The sequence below is a fragment of the Scyliorhinus canicula genome, chromosome 2, assembly GCF_902713615.1.
Source record: "Scyliorhinus canicula chromosome 2, sScyCan1.1, whole genome shotgun sequence".
NCBI lineage: Eukaryota > Metazoa > Chordata > Chondrichthyes > Carcharhiniformes > Scyliorhinidae > Scyliorhinus > Scyliorhinus canicula.
This window is the reverse complement of record NC_052147.1, coordinates 96,272,802-96,292,277: the sequence shown is the minus strand read 5'-3', so window position 1 is coordinate 96,292,277 and position 19,476 is coordinate 96,272,802. Positions and strand designations below refer to the sequence as shown.

General features: G+C 45.4%; 1 protein-coding gene across 8 annotated transcripts in view; it reads right to left on the bottom strand.

Annotated features, from left to right (window-relative positions):
• The window catches only part of rad51b (RAD51 paralog B), a 745,951-nt gene that overhangs the window by 650,495 nt on the left and 75,980 nt on the right, over positions 1-19,476 (bottom strand). For all 8 annotated transcript variants that reach the window (XM_038783679.1, XM_038783690.1, XM_038783709.1 and 5 more), the window contains one exon: positions 14,122-14,305. In XM_038783679.1, coding sequence (XP_038639607.1) covers positions 14,122-14,305 — 184 coding nt within the window. The remainder of the gene's footprint in view (positions 1-14,121; positions 14,306-19,476) is intronic.

Sequence of the window (19,476 nt, the reverse complement as noted above, 5' to 3'; positions counted from 1 at the left end):
TTCAACTAACAAGCACGTCCTTCAGGACTTGTGGGAGGAAACCTGAGTACCCGGTGCTAACCACTGTGCTACCTGCCGCCCATAGGCAGCTGTATGTAAGACGTTTTGGAATGTTTGAAAAGAATAGGTGATGTTTCTGTAAATCAAGTGGTGGTCATTAGATAATGCCACACCAGTATACCTGGATGTGTTATTATGGTGAGGGCCTGGCAGAACTCGGTGAGTATGACTATGTTAGGCTGCTTTTTGACCAGTTTGTGACACAAGCCCCAAGATGTTAGTAAGGAGGACTTTACAGGGGCAAACAGGCAGGGCATGCCTTTATAGGTCAATGTCAGGTGGTCTAACTGATTTTATTCCTTTTCAATTTTTCTGTTGTGGTTTGGTATAATTGGGTGGCCTACTTGGCCATTTCAGAGGGCTGTTCAGGGCCAACTGCACTGCTATGGATCAGGAGTCACATCTAGGCCAAACCAAGAAGGAGGGCCGATTTCCTACTCTGAAAGACATTGACGAACCAGATTTCTTTTAAGTACAATCTGATCATTTCACACAGACCATTTACTGAAACTAGCTTTTAATCCAGATTCACTGGTTCAAAATAATTTCCACATGCTGCAGAGATTTAAATTGAACCCATGTACCCAGAGCAGTAGCCTCAGCCCCTCCCTGGATTACCAGTCCAGTTTCATTGCCACTATGCCACCATCCCATGACATGTACTCCCATAATATCAGCCATTCCATACATAGCAAGATTCACACACAGCAATGAGATAAATTAGCAGAGAATCTGATATAATTAGTTGAGAAGGAATGTTAGCCAGCACACCAAGTACCCAAGCTCATCTTCAATTACTGTAGTGCCAAGGGGTCTTTATCATCCAGCTAGACAGAATCAGTTCAATATCTCATTAAACAGAGAAGTACCGCACTGGTGCATCAACCCAAATTATACTTAAAAAGTAACTTTTAATCACAGGAGACAAATTGTTTGCATCTCAAGAGGATGCATCATGATTAAATTTTATTAGTGGTATAAAGATCACTCAGAAAATTTGGATAAGCATCCGAGCTAGACCTCTGGATCTTCTCCTGCTCATATCTCTGTGCGACATCTCCTAGCCAGCATTTCCAAAGAGATCATGAGTGTTTGAATTGAAACCCCAAACCCGCAATGACAATAGATACAGAACAAATGTAGATGTTAAAAGTTCATGAGAATCTGCTTTTTGATGAGATCTGATGTCATGACCAACTCTCTGTAATTACTGAATCTAGTTGAAGTAATGGCGCAAAATATGCACCCTGGCCAAGGTGATACAGTACCTTCTGAACCAACATAGTCCAATGCTCAAATTCCCGCAAGTTCCTCAGAGCAAACAGCGCTGAGAGCATACAACTGCAGCTCAACATTACCACCTGCTGGCTGGTTCGGCAAATGAAATCAGCCAATAATTTGAAGGAGTAACCCAATAGCTGAGATCCAGCACTGGACAAATAAAGCGATTTGAAAACATAGTGGGTACGTCGCCCACACTGTCAATTTTCTTCTGCATTTTTCACTTGTAAAGTTCCCTTTTCTCAAAAGTGAGACAGGCGCAAATTGGGGCTTTGAGGGAAAGGGAAACACAGTGGATATGAGCTAAACACAGACACATCGGGGTACGCCCTTGGAGAAACCTGGGAGAAAGACATAGGCAACTAAAGAGCTGGGAGAAGAAAGATAAAGATTAACAAAAGAGCGAGAGAATCCAAGACCAGCTGGTGAGAGAAGTCTGAGATTAAATTAATGCATCAGCGGGCAGCACGGTGCCGCAGTGGTTAGCATTGCTGCCTCATGGCGCCAAGGTCCCAGGTTCCATCCTAGCTCTGGGTCACTGTCTGTGTGGAGTTTGCACATTCTCCCCGTGTTTGCGTGGGTTTCGCCCCCACAACCCAAAGGATGTGCAGGGTAGGGGATTGGCCATGCTAAATTTCCCCTTAATTGGAAACAATGAATTGGGTACTCTAAAATAAATAAAAAATGCATCAGATTAAGAGTTTAGATCCAAGCATAAAAGGGGTGGCAGTAAACAAGGGATGTTTGCTGATGCTCCAGAAAACTTCTGGTTTTCTCACAATACAATGGGGATTAATGTACCTGAGAACTGGATAAGAGGTAAAGTACTGAACACAAGGTCTGAGGAATTTTGTATAAATGGAAAGTAAAGCAATGGATTTGCTGAGCCCGTAGTTATTATATATATAAATGGAGAACATGACAGTGAGTAAAGGTGCTGCTCTGTGTCCCAAATGTAATGCCTGGCTTGTGCTGTGTTAGCTCGTATTGGTACAATGTTTAGGATGCTGCAGTGTACCCGAGTACCTCCGGGAACATTAAAAATAAATTCAGCCAGAATTGCTGCTTTTGATCCCTTTCCAAAGTTAGCTTTGTTTGTTTTCGTATCGTCACGCTGTTTCCTCGGAGAGCAGTGAGAAGACATGGAAGGACTCGCAGGCTAATGTACAGCCTGCAATGTGAACACTCCTTTCATGGATATAACTATCTTTCAAACAGCCGGTAAGATGGTCAGCCCAGTGCGGTGCGAGGATTTCATAGGCTCCCATAACCACAAGCCCTCTATATTCTTCCTTCATTTGTTTATTGTCCAGATTTCTGAGGCAGACAGGAAAGTAGATAGAATGTTGCATGTTTTTTTCCTGGTTACAAGCTTGAGTTTTCTTAACATCCTTCAGTTTCACAAAATTACTTCTGACTATTCCCATAGAATCCCCACAGCGCACAGAAAGGCCTTTTGGCCCATCGAGTCTGCACCAACCCTCTGAAAGAGCATTCTACCTCGGCTTACTCCCATACCCTATCGCCATAACCCCACAGAACCGACACATCTTTGATTACTAAGGGGTAATTTAGTATGGCCAATCCACCTGAATCCTCCATGCTTCTAAGTTTGGCAGCAAATGACCATCTGCTGTTATTATTCGTCCCAAATAGATAAATATATCCATTTGTTCCTGCGTGACACAATCCAGGAAAGAAAATGTCAGCATTTGAACCATTATGTCAAAGCTGAAAAGCTCCCGAGATTCCCTTCAAGAGGGAAAAGTAGAGGATGGCAGAAAAGGGGTCTACCTAGGCATAACTGGACGGTGGACATTACAAAGCAATTGCAGGCGAATGACAATAGATGTGTGAGGATGGTGTTAGACAGACAAGCGTGACAAGTCATGACAGATCTCCTGGTAGGAATAGCTACCAGCAGCAGCAGCAACCACTAGTTGAGTGTTAACTCAGAACCGCAGTGCTGGTCTCCACTCACGGAGACTGTATCGAGCTGGTTTGAAACCCTGTACCTTTGCACTCAAAGGTGGTTAATCATTGTCAAGTCACAAGACGTAATAGAAGTAGACCCTATGGCCCTTAGAGCCTACTACGCCACTTCATACGATCAGAGCAAACATTGGGCTTCAACTCCCCCGCCTGCTCCCCATGCCTCTTAATTCCGAGACACCAAAGTTCTGTCTATCCTGGCCTTAATTGTATTCAACTATGGAGTATCCACAACCTCCTGGGGTAGAAAATTCCAAATATTCACAACCCTTTAAGCTAAGTAATTTCTTCCCCTCTCAGTCCTAAATTAATCGGCCTACTCAACATCCCGATGTGCACTGCCTTACAAGGGACAAGCTGCTCACTTTGCTGGAACAAGAAAAGGAAGCCTAAAACAGAAACTAAAGGAAAAATACAACCAACCACAGTTGGCTGCTAATCTATACGAGACCTCTTGATTTGCCAGGTCACTTCCTTCCGACCACTGTCATCACTTCTGCAGATTCAAGCAGGCTGAGATAATGGAATCATTATCAAAAGCAAACTGAAGGTTTTATTTCTGGAGCAGAAGTGAAAAGTAGGGAGGTTATGCTAAACCTGTATTGTACCTGGTTTGGCCAGATGGAGTGGTGCGTACAGTTCTGGTCGCCACATCACAGAAAGGATATAGAGGCACTGGAGAGGGTACAGGGAAGGTTTGCAAGGATTAAACCAGAAATGTCTGGGTATTTTTTATCAGGAAACGATTGGCAGGCTGAGTCTCTTCCCTCCGGAATAAAAACGCTGAGGGGTGACGTCCTAGAGGTCTTTTAAATCATGAATGGTTTTGATAGGAGTAGAGTCTGTAAGAATGCCCCCTTTTGTGGGGAAGAGCTTAACAAGAGGCCATAAATTTAAGATAGTCACCAAGGAATTCAATAGGGAATTCAGAAGAAACGGCTTTAGCAAAAAAGAATGGGGAGAACGTGGAGCTCGCTACCACAGGGGAGTGGTTGAAGCATATAACATAGATGCATTCAAGGGGAATGCTAAAAAAGCACGTACGGCAGATGGGACTAGATGGTTTTGGTCATAGATTTAGATGAGGAAAGATGGGAGAAACCCCAGGTAGGGCTTAAAGGACAGCATGGACAGGTTGGGTGTAAAGGCCTGTTTCGGTGCCATATATCTTACAAGGGATACACAACGGGCTGCTGGCTCATTCTGACCTTCTGAGACTGTTGCACAAAGTCAAGATCTATGTCCAGTCACACATCTCCGCATCCTCAGTGCTTATAAAGCTTCAAAGTACAAAGAAGGGAAAAAGTTGGAGAGGGCTGCAGAGGGACTGGCCTTTTACAGATGTGTATCATTTGGGTTTATTGCACTCAACCATAAACATAAGAGGCTCATTAAGGTTTCAGAGCCAACATTTGTTCCATATTAAGTTTCATGAAGTGACGTGACCTACTGTTCTTTGCAAAATCGATCATGTAAAAGAGACGGAACTGGACTTTGAAGGAAGGATTATGCCTGCATTGGAGCCAAGAAATAGAAATCTCACAATTTACTGTTGTCTTGGCAGTAGCATGGAAACCTGAACTGAACTCGACAATCTTAACCTTGCCGCCTCTCTTTTTCCTTTCAAACATCTCTCTTTGGTTCATATGGGGAGGGAAGGTGGCCAGAATTAGAATGATGCTACTACAGAGAGGAAGGCAGGCACGGGGTTCGGGTCGTCCAAACCTGGTGTACTGTTACTGGGCGGCGAATGTGGAGAAGATGCTGAGCTGGGTCAGAGAGAGAGAGGGAGAGGGAGACGGAGAAGGAGAGGGGGAGCGAGCGAGTGAGTGAGAGAGACTGTATGTGTTAATTGTGACAATGGGTGATTCCTGATTCCTTTTTGTCATTTGTTTCTGTTAACATGCGGGCTGCTGTTTGAGGGTTGGTGGGAGGATGGGATTGTTGCTATTGATATGGGGATTGACATTGTATTCGATACCCATTATTGTTTATTGTTATTGGGTGTAAAATTAGGAGAAAATGTGAAAACGGAGGTGAATAAAAATATTGATTAAAAAAAACACATCTCTTTGACCAAACCTTTGGTCACCGGTTCGAGAAAGCATATGAAACGTGTACCCTAATATAGGTCATGGTTCAGTGACAAAATGCTTAATAACATCTCTTCTAAAGGGCCTTGGGTCTTAGTACTAGGCTAATGGTGGTGCTATATAAATGCAAGTTGTTGTTTGGGGGTACAGGTGGGGAGTGTGCTATGTCATGACACTGGCAGCTCCATCAGTTTGCCGCACTACCAAGAGGAAACTGCAGACATATAGAGCACCTGCTCCAGTAGTACACATGGGCTTCCGGAAGGAGACTTAGGGCGGTATTCTCCGCTCCCGATAAAAATCGGGATGGCAGTCGTGAAATCTGCCGAGCTTCATGACGGCCTCGGGCCCGCTCCCCGCACCTAATTCACCCTCACCCGGGGGGCTAGGAGCGGGCCCCCGTCGTTCCCGGCCGTGACCTCGTCGCGCTGGAAATGACCTTGAAACGGCGCTTTTCTGATGTCATCCGCGCATGCACGGGTTGCCGGTTCCAACCCGCGCATGCGCAGATGACATCAGCGCGCAGACGGCACGAACCCGCGCATGCGCGGTGCCGTCTTTCTCCTCCGCTGCCCAGCAAGACGTGGCAGCTTGATCTTGCCGGGCGGCGGAGGGGAAAGAGTGCATCCGTTTGGACGCTGGCCCGACGATCGGTGGGCACCGATCGCGGGCCTGTCCCCTCCCGAGCACAGTCGCGGTGCTCCCGTCCAAATCGGGCCCCTAGATGCCCCAAACGGGCATCGGGCGCCCGTTTCACGACGGCAGCGACCAGGTGTGGTTGTTGCCATGGTGAAACGGGCATGAAGGGCCGGCCGCTCGGCCCGTCGGGCTCGGAGAATCAGCGTTCACCATGAAAAACGGCGAGCGGTAATATTTCTGAGCTATGGGGGGGGAGAATCGCTCGGAATCGCCAGGGGGGGATAAAAAATGTCGGGAGGCCCTCCCACGATTCTCCCACGCCACGTGGGGAGCGGAGAATTCCGCCCTTAAATCTTGCCCTTTCCCATGGCCATCATCAGATTTGATCCATACAATATTGATAAATTGCGGTGTCTACTTTTGTATTGACCAGCTCGTCTTTCTTCCCCTCATGAAGGCATTGAGTTATTACCATAAATAATTCCATAGCCGTTCTTCAGCAGTTGACAACTGACCACTTATATCAGACTTGACAGAACACTAATATGACATTCTCAGGCACATGACGTTACATGGCTTGAAGTCACCCCAAGTACCCGGTATCCAATGTGACTGTCCAGTGGACAACATGTTGAAGCCTCATTAAGGCCGTTAATGAGAGGCTTCCCAATAATTCATTTATGGGACGTGGGTACCGCTGGCTCGGCCAGTATTTAGTGCCCATCCCTAACTGCCCTTATTCAGAGGGTATTAAGAGTCAACCACATTGCTGTGGGTCTGGATCAGGTAAAGACACCAGATTGCCTTCCCTAAAGGACATGAATGAACAAAATGTTTTTTACAACAATCAATAATGTTTATATACGTAGTCATCATTGGACTTTTATTCAATTCCAATTCTACATCTGCCGTGGTGAGATTCGAACCCAAGTATGTAGAGCATTACGCTGGGTCTTCTGGCTACTATCCGTGACAATACCACTACACCACAACCTCGGTGACCAAGCAGCTCGAGTCACAATGACTACAGGACGACCCAATTTAATATAACTACTCCCTCCAGGTAGCCCTTTTAATGTCCAGAGCTGGGATTTAGATCGATTTCCCAGCAGTACACCCTCCTTCTTCAAAATAGAGGCACAACTGGTGCTGCCATATCCCTGGTTCACATGCCTATCCTGTCCTTAGCTACTTGATAGGTGCAGGACTTTAATGAGAATGAAAAGACTTAACATAATGGGTCAAGAGGACCTTGCACACAGCCAGTAGCATGGAATGACGTGACAATGCTACACAGATGGACGGCATAACTATAGATTCATGGTGGAAGATATAGGAGGGATGTCAAGGTAGGTTCTTTACTCAGAGTGGTTGGGGCATGGAACGCACTCCCAGCTATGGTAATTGAGTCGGACACTTTAGGAACTTTCAAGCGGTTATTGGATAGGCATATGGAGTGCACTAGAATGATTGGGAGTAGGTTGATTTGATCTTGGCTTCAGACTAGTTGAGCACAACATTGTGGGCCGAAGGGTCTGTACTGTGCTGTCCAGTTCTATGTTCTCTGTTCTATTCTCAGCCTTCACAATCTTTCTGCCAAAACTCCCCGTTTTGCCACTTTCCGGCACCAACATCTGAAATTCACCAGATCCGTTATCACAGTGAATCACGCGGCCCACTGTAAGCTATGTTGCAGTCTCATTCCAGCTTGTCCTGCGCTCCACCACATCGCAGAGTTACCCCCCCTCACCTTTCTTCAGAAAGAAAATGGATAATAAATCAACACATTTCAGCTGAGATTTTATCCACTACAATCTACTCTCCACAGGCTGCAGAACTGATTACTATGTCATCGAGATGGAGACCATCCATTCAACTGCCTTTGTTGCTACCCCACCTCCCGTAGCCCATGGGACCAACCTTACTCTAACCTCCACCCAACTATAGACCCAAACTTTGGCTTCTCGCTCACCTCCCCTCATGCCCACCACTATTACCAAAGCCATAAATTACATCTCACATGATGATAACAAAGGTCAACCTTTCGTCCTTACCATCTCCTCCAATGGCTCTCCACTATTTATCAGCTGCATGGGACTACTCTCACCTCATTCCATTCTTATCTATTGAATTGAAACCAGAGAATCATCTGTATTGCTCCTCTTCCTGCTCAAAAGATTATTACCACTCCTTACTGCATGTGTGCTGACAGCGCACAGCTCTATCACACCATAAACACTCTCAACACTTCCACATTCTCCAAATTGTATAACATTCAGCACCAGATGAATAGAAATTTCCTCCAAGAATCGAGAAAACATAAACCACATAAGCCAGATCTCACGACAAACTCAGTTCCCTAGCCACCCATCAACGGTACAAAGTGCACAGACAGCAAAAGAGCTGTGGTGATCAAAGTAGATATCCCCCCCCCCCCCCCCCCAGCTTCTCCTATAACCTGACCAACACACCAGAATTCAGCACTGTAGCTTTAAATCAGTAAGAATTGTAGTGCCATCTCAACCCCTTTGGTTTAATTCCAGCCTGTAACTCACTCCCGGGTATCCATTATTCTATATATAAACCATCTGAACCCCTCGATTAGATTCCAGTCTGTAACTCACTCCCGGGTATCCATTATTCTATATATAAACGCTCTGAACCCCTCGATTAGATTCCAGTCTGTAACTCACTCCCGGGTATCCATTATTCTATATATAAACGCTCTGAACCCCTCGATTAGATTCCAGTCTGTAACTCACTCCCGGGTATCCATTATTCTATATATAAACACTCTGAACCCCTCGATTAGATTCCAGTCTGTAACTCAATTCCACCTCCACATGTGCAAGGCTAAGTCTAATGCAGCTAAAAGTGGTACACAGCACACTTAACCAGACCTGAATGAGCAGGTTCTTCCCGGAGCTGCAAACAGTGCCAAGGAGGCCCAGCCAACCATGCCACATGTTCTGGTCTTTCCCCAGACTTGACAGGTTCTGGATGCCCTTCTTCAAGGAAATGACCGTCAGTGGGGATGAGGGAGGAGCCATGCCCGAGAGTAGCAGTCTTCAGGGTATCAGAACAGCCAGATTACTTCATGCGGAGGAGGGCCGATGCCCTTGCCTCCCTGATCGCCCGCAGGACAACCCTGCTCGGCTGGCAGTCAGCAGCACCACCCAAAGCTGCAGACTGGCTGTCCGACTTATCGGAATTTCTACAAATGGAAAAAAATTAAATTTGCCATCCATGGGTTGGAAAGGGCTTTCACAAAACGTGGGAGCCTTTCACTCGGTTCTGTCCAGACCTGTTTTTGAGCCAACAGCCAAAGAAAAGGAGAGGATAGTCACGATACAGTGAGAAGGGGGTGGGGAGATATGCCAGGATGAAAAGAGGGAGGGGGATTACGGGACCCAGCGAGAATCAAAATCCTACTGGAAAATAAAAAACAGGAAACCATAACCACTACTGTAAATAATGCAAGACGACTGATGTAAATAACAGAAGCAGACCGCTGTGTAAATATTTCTCTTTATCCTGTTTTCTTTCTTTTTCTTGTCTTCAAATGTATGTACATGCTTACCCGCGTTCTGTATATCACAAAAATCTCAATAAAAACATTTTAAGGATTCAAAAGAAAAGTCTGTAACTCCTTCGCGGGTATCCAGTTTCTATGTAGAAACCACCTGACCCCCTCAATTACATTCAAGTCTGTAACTCACTCCCGGGTATCCATTATTCTACATTTTATTAAAATGTATTTTATTCCAAACATATTCAAAAGTACAAAAGCATAAATAAATCGAAGAACATTCTCCACATCTCAGTTCAGTTTGAGCAAATTTCACCCCTTTTTACCGCCTCCTCCCCACGACCAATAATTCCTCAAACATGGTCATGATAGTCCCCACCGTGTCTCAAAGCCCTCCACTGATCCCCTCAATTCAAACTTGATCTTCTCTGCCAGAGAAAGTCGTGCAGGTCGCCCAGCCAGGCCGCCACCCCTGGTGGTGTTGTCAGCCGCCATTTCTTTGCAACTAGAGAGGCCATAATGTCAGCTTTCCTCACCTCCATCCGCTCCGAAATTTCCTATACCCCAAAAATCGCCACCATAGGGTCTGGTCCAGTCTCTACCCCCACAATCTTTGATAATGTCCTAAACACTTCTTCCCAGTATTTTTCCAACTTCTCACCCCCCCCCCCCCCCCCCCCCCCCCAAAAAAACATATGCACGTGATTTGCTGGTCCTCGCCCACACTTGTCAGCCACACCTTGGAAGAACCCACTCATCCGCGCCTGAGTCATATGCACCCTCTGCACCACCTTAAGCTTAATCAAAATCATCCTCGCACACGAGGAAGTCGAATTCACCCTACGCATTGCCTCACTCCACACTGCCAATCCTATCTCCCCCGCCCCCCCCCAGCTCCTCCTCCCATTTCCCCCCAGCCCCTCCTCCCATTTCCCCCCCAGCTCCTCCTCCCATTTCCCCTTAGTTTAGATTTCCAATATCCACAGCATTATTTTTCCGTTAATAGTTTCTTGTTTATTTTTATTGTGGATAGTTCTTAACATCTGTTTCCGCGACCAATCAAGAGTTGAGCCTCATGCCTCAGAAAATGTTTTTCACTTGCCCAGATATCAGTAACAATCCTGTTGGGTCTGGTAGGCAGAAGAACCACATTACATTTGTTTATCTGCCCAACACATTCGTTGCACACTAACAGAAGCAAAAACATATGCAAGGTATAAAATATAATAAGCAGTGGAAGATCGCTACTTTAAATTATGAATATTATTATGACTTAGCAGGCCCATCTTTTTCCCTCACTACCTAAAGTCATTCTTTGGCCTGAGTTCGTGAAGGGGGTCGGGGCTGAAGGCACTAGCAGGTCGCCCCGCTCCGGATAGCTCCGGGGTAATACTCAGGGAGTCCGGTAGTAATAGCCTCATTGAAAATCTGGAGGCAGTTTCGCCAACACTTCGGGTTAGGGGCAGGGTCGAGGGAAATGCCGATCCAGGAGAACCACAGATTTGAGCCAAGGAGGTGGGACGGAAGCTTTCGGAAATGGGAAGAGAAGGGGATTAAGACTCTAAAAGATTTGTTTCCTCGGGGTCGATTTGCAAGATTGAGGGAACTGGAAGCGAAGTATGGGCTGGAGCAGGGAGAAGTGTTTAGATACATGCAGGTTCGGGACTTTGCCAGGAAGGAGATAGAGTTTCCCGGAGGAACCGGCCTCCACGTTGTTGGAGGAGGTGCTGGCGGCAAGTGGACTGGAGAAGGGGACTGTGTCAGCGGTATACGGAGCTATGTTGGAAAAGGATAAGGGATCAAAGCGAAGTGGGAGGAAGAATTGGGAGGGGTTATAGAGGAGGGGGTCTGGTGTGAGGTGCTCCGGAGAGTGAATGCCTCCACCTCGTGTGCGAGGTTGGGGCTGATACAGCTGAAGGTGGTGTACAGGGCACACCTCACGAGGGCGAGGATGAGCCGATTCTTTGAAGGGGTAGAAGATGTGTGTGAACGTTGCCGGGGGCGCTAATCACGTTCACATGTTTTGGTCCTGTCCAAAGCTTGGAGTACTGGAAGGAGGTGTTTAGGGTAATTTCCAAGGTGGTGCATGTGAAGCTGGACCCGGGTCCCCGGGAGGCCATATTCGGGATGTCGGATCAGCCAGGGTTGGAAACGGGTGCGGAGGCAGATATCATAGCCTTCGCCTCGTTGATCGCCCAAAGGTGGATCCTGGTGGGATGGAGAGCGGCCTCTCCTCCCTATGCCCTGGCGTGCTGAGGGGACCTGTTGGAATACTTGACCCTTGAGAAGGTTAAGTTTGAACTCAGGGGAAGCTCGGAGGGGTTCTACAAGTCATGGGCACTATTTATTATGCACTTTCAAGAACTGGATAACATCGAACATTAGTTGTGGGGGGGGTGGGGGTTATGTATGTTGAAGATGGCTATGGGTAATCCCGGATTCCTTTTTTTTTCTTTGTCATTTGTTTATGTTAACATGCGGGCTGATGTCTGAGCATGGTGGGAGGATGGGATCGTTGTTACTGTTGTGGGGTTTGAGATATTTGTTGTTGGTTATTGATTGTTGTTGCGTGTAAATTCGGGAGAAAAATTGTTAAAAAGGAGAATAAAAATATTTTTTTTAAAAATAGTGTCATTCTTTGGCCTGAAGGCACCACAGAATTGTTACAAAGCATTTGGCCCATTGTGTATGCACCAGCTCTCCGAATGAGCATTATGACTTTGTGCCATTCCCCTGGCTTTTCTCCTGTACATTACAGTAATCATCAAATGCCCTCTTGGAATGCCTTGATTGAACTGGCCTCCACCACACTTCCAGGCAGTGCTTTCCAGACTCAAACCACTCGCTGTGTAAAATAGTATTTTTTCACCTCACATTTGCAAATCATTTTAATCCGTGTCTTCTCCTTCTTGTTTTTTTTTACAAGTGGAACAGTTCCTCCCTAGCGATTCTGTCCAGCCCCCTCATGATTTTGGACATTCTATCAAATCTCCTTTTGGCCTTCTAGTCTCCAAGGCGAACAGTCCCATCCTCTCAAATCTATCCTCATAACTGAAGTTTCTCATCGCTGGAACCATTCTCGTAAACCTCTTCTGCACTCTCTCCAATGCGTTCACATCCTTCCTATGGCGTGGCATCCAGGACTGTACATGATATCCCAGCTGAGGTCCAACCAGTGCCTTGCATAAATTCAACATGACCTCCCTGCTCTTGAACTCCAGGGAAGTCTTGAAGACAAATATTCCCATTTCAACAATGACAAGACGTGCTCAAGATCAAGCAACTTTCAATAACTGTCCAAATCAACAAATAAGATTTATTAGCCCTAGGTTGAGGGTGCTAGGCCTTTTCTCATTAGAACGGAGAAGGATGAGGGGCGACTTGATAGAGGTTTATAAGATGATCAGGGGAATAGATAGACAGTCAGAGACCTTTTTCCCCGGGTGGAACAAACCATTACAAGGGGACATAAATTTAAGGTGAATGGTGAAAGATATAGGGGGGAATGACAGAGGTAGGTTCTTCACCCAGAGAGTAGTGGGGGCATGGAATGCACTGCCTGTGGAAGAGTCGGAAACATTAGGGACCTTCAAGCGGCTATTGGATAGATACATGGATTACGGTAGAATGATGGGGTGTAGATTAATTTGTTCTTAATCTAGGACAAAAGTTCGGCACAACATCATGGGCCAAAGGGCCTGTTCTGTGCTGTATTTTTCTATGTTCTATGTTCTAAGAAAAACTGCCAGTCAAGCACATTTCAACAAATCACACAAGATGTTTGTAGTTAAATGAATGTCCTGGCCCCATGGTTTCCAGTTTGTGCTGTGTGTCAATCTCAACAGCAGTACCAAGTTAAGCTGGAACACAATTTCTCAAAGGGGAGCTGATTTTTAACCTTTGTGTACTAATAAGATCATAAGAAACAGGAACGGGGTCAGCCATTCGGCCCCGCTCCACCAATTAATAAGTCCACTTAATTCCACTTTCCTGCCTGTCCCTCATAACTATCGACTCCCATCACCTTTTTTTTTTAAGGCATTCGATGCAGATTTCTAAAATTGCCCCAATCATCTGGCTTTACAGAACGGTGTGCCTCATCTTTCAGGAAAGGGAGCTCAGCATTAAGCCAATTATGGTAAATAAACATGGCTCAATGTAAAGGGTTATTTCTAACATTCCAAGTGCATTATATCTGGTGCTAGTTGCTGCCTCAATAAAACAGCTCTAACTTCAACATGTCAAGTGCTCTTATGAATAACCAAGGATCTGGAAAGCAAGTCGGTAGGGGGCGAGGTCCAGACTTTGAGGAGAGAATGGCTAAAGACTTCAATTAGTAATATCACTCACAATGCATCACTAAGGTGCTACACCAACATACAGAGCATGTAACATTTTTTTATCAGTAATATTACTGTTACCATTAATAACACACAACAGACTAATTTCATCGAAAGGTGCAACAAGCTTCAACAAACCAAAGACAATCATTTTGTTCAACAAGAAGAAAAAGCCCTGGGGTCTTACCGGAATGAAGAATTCTTCTGCCAAAAACTTCAGTGTGGCAGCTTCACTTGACAGCAAGTTACTGCGCTCCGACAGGTTACCCTGGAGTCTCGGGTCAAATTCCTTTCGAACTACTGATGCAACCGAGTCCACCACAATCAGTTTAACTCCCTTCAAGATAATGTCCTCTTCCAAAGATTCAATCCTGGCATTAGGGGGACAAAATTGCTCTTGAAAGACCATGAAGTGTGGAATACAGGGGGAGGAGCAAAGTACTTTACTAACACTACCCCACCCGACACAAAATCTAGTCGTTGTTGAAATGAGGAAACGTAACAATGTTTGCGCACAAAAAACTCCCACAACTGCAATTTGATCATGACCAGATCATCTGTTGTAGAGACATTGGTTGAGCAATCACTATTGGCCAGGACAGTAGGGAGAATGTGTGCATTGCTGAGGCTCAATTAACTGACAGACAGAACCTCTGACAGTGCCCTTCAGTACTGTACTGGATTGTCACCTTGAATCTTTATGCTCACGTTTCTGGACAGGGAGTGGGCTACCCAGTGCACCACAGCCGACACACGAATCTGAAGTCTGAAAATTTGTCCTCTCGTCGGTCACAATTGCTGGAGGAATGGAAAAGCCCATCCCTGATGCCAAAGTGTCAGGAGGTCAACAGGCTAGACCACCAAAGCAGAATCTACACTCAAGGTCACAGCGCAGCTGGCAGGAACTGGAACCTTGGGTCCTGTGCTCCCCAGCTAGCTGGGAAACTGGATCTAAAAGCATTGTCACTATCAGCATTCCAGCAGAGATCAGCTAACTCATACTGGGCAAACTAAGCCACGGAAAAAGCCAAAATATAACTTTCTTTTTAAAATCCATGTAGGTGTGACTGGTGAATCTAATTGTACAAAATATGCACAGAATAGGCTTTGTTATCTCATGTTTCTTTATTAATGTTACAACTGCATAAAATTTCTGTTCGCCTGTTTATCCATTATAAAATCCTACATTCACATTTAAAATACATATTACCCACATAAACTTGCAATGGCTTGTATTTCACTCCATTGTGCCTGGAGCCCCATAGGATCTATCAGTGGGTTGCTCCAGCCCCCCTAACTCTCATCTACATCCTGCACCTCAGCAATGTAACATGAAAACATTAGGTTCCACAAGCACATTCACAAACACCCAGCTCTTGAACACCATCATCTCTCTGAACTCCTTCATTGCTTACATCACAGCCAATGCTGGATCAATAGTTTCCTCCAGTTAAAAATTAGGAAGACCAAAGCTATTGTTTTCTAGCCCCCACAATAAACTCCATTATCTGGCCCTTCTCCATGGCCACTGCCAGAGGCAAAACCAGACTGTTTCAACCTTAGCATCACATTTGAACTCAAGCTGAGCTCCAAATTCACCTACTTCCAACTCCATAATATCTTCCATCTCTTCTCCTGCCTAAGCCTATTTGCTGCTGAAATCCTCATTAGTGCCTCTATGAATTCCAGATTCAACTACTCCAATGCTTGATGGGCCAAGTGGCCTACTTTTGCTCCTATGTCTCTGGTCTTATGGTCTTAATGCTCTCTTGGCTGGTCTCCCAATCTCCATAAATTTGAGATCATCCAAAGCTTTGCTGCATGCATCCTAGCTCACACCATCACCCCCGAACTTGCTGACCGACATCAGCTCCCAATCCAACAATACCTCCTCTTGAAAAGTTGAACACTGCTGGAAATATTCAGCAGCATATGGCAGGTTATCACAGAGTCACAGGGCTTCTGGTTGTCCTTGTCCCACCCAACACTTAGCTCATAACCTATTATATCTCTTACATCTTTCCCAGTTCTGATGAAAGGTCACAGACATGAAAAATTAACACAAGTTGTCCCTCCACTACCATAAACTGGTACTTCCAGGTACTTTTTTTATTTAAAATTTTATATTTGTTTCCAAACCACTCTATAGCTTTACTCTCCCCATCTCTGTAACTTCCTCTGACCCTCCGATCCTTTGAGGCATCTGGGCTCTGATTTTAATCACTGGCAGCCATGAATATGAAGCTCTGGAATCTCCCCCCCCCCCCCCCCCCCCCCCAGCTCTCTTTCTGCTCATAGAGACATGAAAATCCTTTAAGATGTTCCTTAAAACCTACTTTGACAAAGTTTTTGATTATCTGTGACATTATGTGGCTCGGTATCAAACTTTGTTTGGGAGCGTTCCTGTGGAGCGCCTTGGGACATTTTATTGCATCTATATAGAACCATTTAACGCAAGAACTTATTGTTGTATATGTGTCACTCTGCAATTACTGCCTCCTTCCAGTAGTAGCAACTATCCATCTCTTGACCCCTTGGGTCCCCCACGCACCATACTCCAATCAATCTTTCAGGTTCATTTCGAGTGTTTCAAAGAGGTCACAAAGATGATTGATGCAGGTAGGGCAGTGGATGTTGTCTATGTGGACTTCAGTAAGGCCTTTGACAAGGTCCCTCATGACAGACTGGTACAAAAGGTGAAGTCACACGGGATCAGAGGTGAGCTTGCAAGGTGGATACAGAACTGGCTAGGTCATAGAAGGCAGAGAGTAGCAATGGAAGGGTGCTTTTCTGATTGGAGGGCTGTGACTAGTGGTGTTCAGCAGGGATCAGTGCTGGGACCTTTGCTGTTCGTAGTATATATAAATGATTTGGAGGAAAATACAACTGGCCTGATTAGTAAGTTTGCGGACGACACAAAGGTTGGTGGAATTGCAGATAGCGATGAGGCCTGTCAGAGGATACAGCAGGATTTAGATTGTTTGGAGACTTGGGCGGCGAGATGGCAGATGGAGTTTAATCTGACAAATGTGAGGTAATGCATTTTGGAAGGTCTAATACATGTCGGGAATATACAGTGACTGGTAGAACCCTCAAGAGTATTGACATTCAGAGAGATCTTGGTGTACAGGTCCACAGGTCACTGAAAGGGGCAACACAGGAGAAGGTAGTCAAGAAGGCATACGGCATGTTTGCCTTCAATGGCCGGGGTATTGAGTATAAAAATTGGCAAGTCATGTTGCAGCTGTATAGAGTTAGGCCACACTTGGAGTATAGTGTTCAATCCTGGTTGCCACACTACCAGAAGGATGTGGAGGCTTTAGAGAGGATGCAGAAGAGATTTACCAGGATGTTGCCTGATATGGAGGGCATTAGCTATGAGAAGAGGTTGAATAAACTTGGTTTGTTCTCACTGGAACGACGGAGGTTGAGTGGCGACCTGATAGAGGTCTACAAAATTATGAGGGGCATAGACAGAGTGGATAGTCAGAGACTTTTTCCCAGGGTAGAGGGGTCAATTACTAGGGGGCATAGATTTAAGGTGCGAGGGGCAAGGTTTAGAGGAGCTGTGTGAGGTAAGTTTTCTTACACAGAGGGTAGTGGGTGCCTGGAACTCGCTGCCGGAGGAGGAGGTGGAAGCAGGGACGATAGCGACGTTTAAGGGGCATCTTGACAAATACATGAATAAGGTGGGAATAGAGGGATACGGACCCCAGAAGTGTCGAAGATTTTAGTTTAGAAGGGCAGCTTGGTCGGCATGGGCTTGGAGGGCCGAAGGAACTGTTCCTGTGCTGTACTTTTCTTTGTTCTTTGTCCATGTCCCGAGACATGCTCACAAAATCAAGGCTGACACTTACAGTGCAATACTTAAGGATGCCACACTCAGAGGAACCACCTTTCAGATGAGACATTCATTCAAAGCCCCATATGTCCTCTCAGATGGAAGGAAAAGATCTTTTGCACAATTTGGAAAAAGAGGGAGAGCCCTCTGGTGTCCCAGCCAATATTTGTCCCTCAATCACCAACAGATTCTCAGATAATTATCTTAACTGTTCTTTGTGGGACTTTGCTGCACACAAATTAGCTGCCACATTTCTTAAGACAGTGACTGTAGGAGACAGTCGCACAGCAGTATTGGACTAGTAAACTCTTCAAGCCAATCACCATCCTGACTTGGATATATCGTCGTTCCTTCACTGTCATTGGGTAATGCTCTGGGGATCCAGGTTCGAATCCCACCACAGCAGATGGTGAAAAAATTTGGAATTAAGTCTAATGCTGACCATGAAACCATTGTACATAGTCATAAATATCCATCTGGTTCACCAATGTCCTTTAGGAAATCTGCCACTCATACCTGGTCTGACCTACAGGTGACTTCAGATCCATGGCAATGTGGTTGACTCTTGGCCTAGCAAGCCACTCAGTTCAGGTGTAATTAGGGATGGGCAATAAATATTGGCCCAACCAGTGACTCCCACATCCTGAACAAATTTTAAGAAACAAAGCAGCCTAGTTGATTGGCACCCCATTCACAACCTCTACAACTGATGAACAGTGTACACCATCTACAAGATGCATTGCAAGACCTCACCCAGGCTCCTTCGACAGAAACTTCAAACTAATGATCACTCCTATCCAGAGGGATAAGGACAGCAGATACATGGGGACACCATCATGTGGACGTTCCCCTCCAAGCCAATCACCATCCTGTCTTTGAAGCATATAGTTATTGCTTCACTGTCAATGGGTCAAAATCCTGGAACTCCCTCCCCAACAGCATTGTGGGTGTACCTAAACAACGTGGACTGCAGTGGTTCAAGAAGGCAGCTTCTCGTAGGCATTTAGAGATGGGCAATAAATGCTGGCCTAACCACCGAAGCCCACATCCCATGAATGAATTTAAAACAGTTTGCTGCGTGAAGGGGATGTCCAGCAATGAGACCTCTTAAAACTGAATAGCTAGGATGCCACTAGAGTAGTTTAATATAAATTAGTTTATTAAGGATTGAGATTAATTATAGAATTTGTACTGGGTAATCATTATTAACCATTAAACCTGTATTTTAGGACATAGCAGTGATAATCATGTAAACTCTAGCTACAAGTAGCTAGACTGTTTATCCTTGGCTGGAAAGTGTAGAACTAGTGAGCACAATGCCAGGGTAAGGAGTCAGCCCTTTGAGGACTGAGATGAGAAGAAATTTCTTCACTAAGTAGTGTTATGGACCAGGGTTTAGAGAACCCTAAAGTGTACCATGGAGTTCACCTGACCCATAACTTTTAATAGATTGCGGTATGGGGAGCACACGGCCCACTCTACAGGTGTGGTACAGCAGAAATGGAAAAGTAATTTTTAAAGCGAAACAATGTTTATTCTATGAACTCAAGTTAACCTTTTTAAAACATACAGTGAACATCTTAGCAACCATTAATTCAAATACAACCCCCAAAGAATACAACACTAAGTAATCCTTAAACTAAGTAGGTTGGAATTCTCAACACCAAAGGGCTGTGGATGCTCAAGGTTACAGTGAATAGA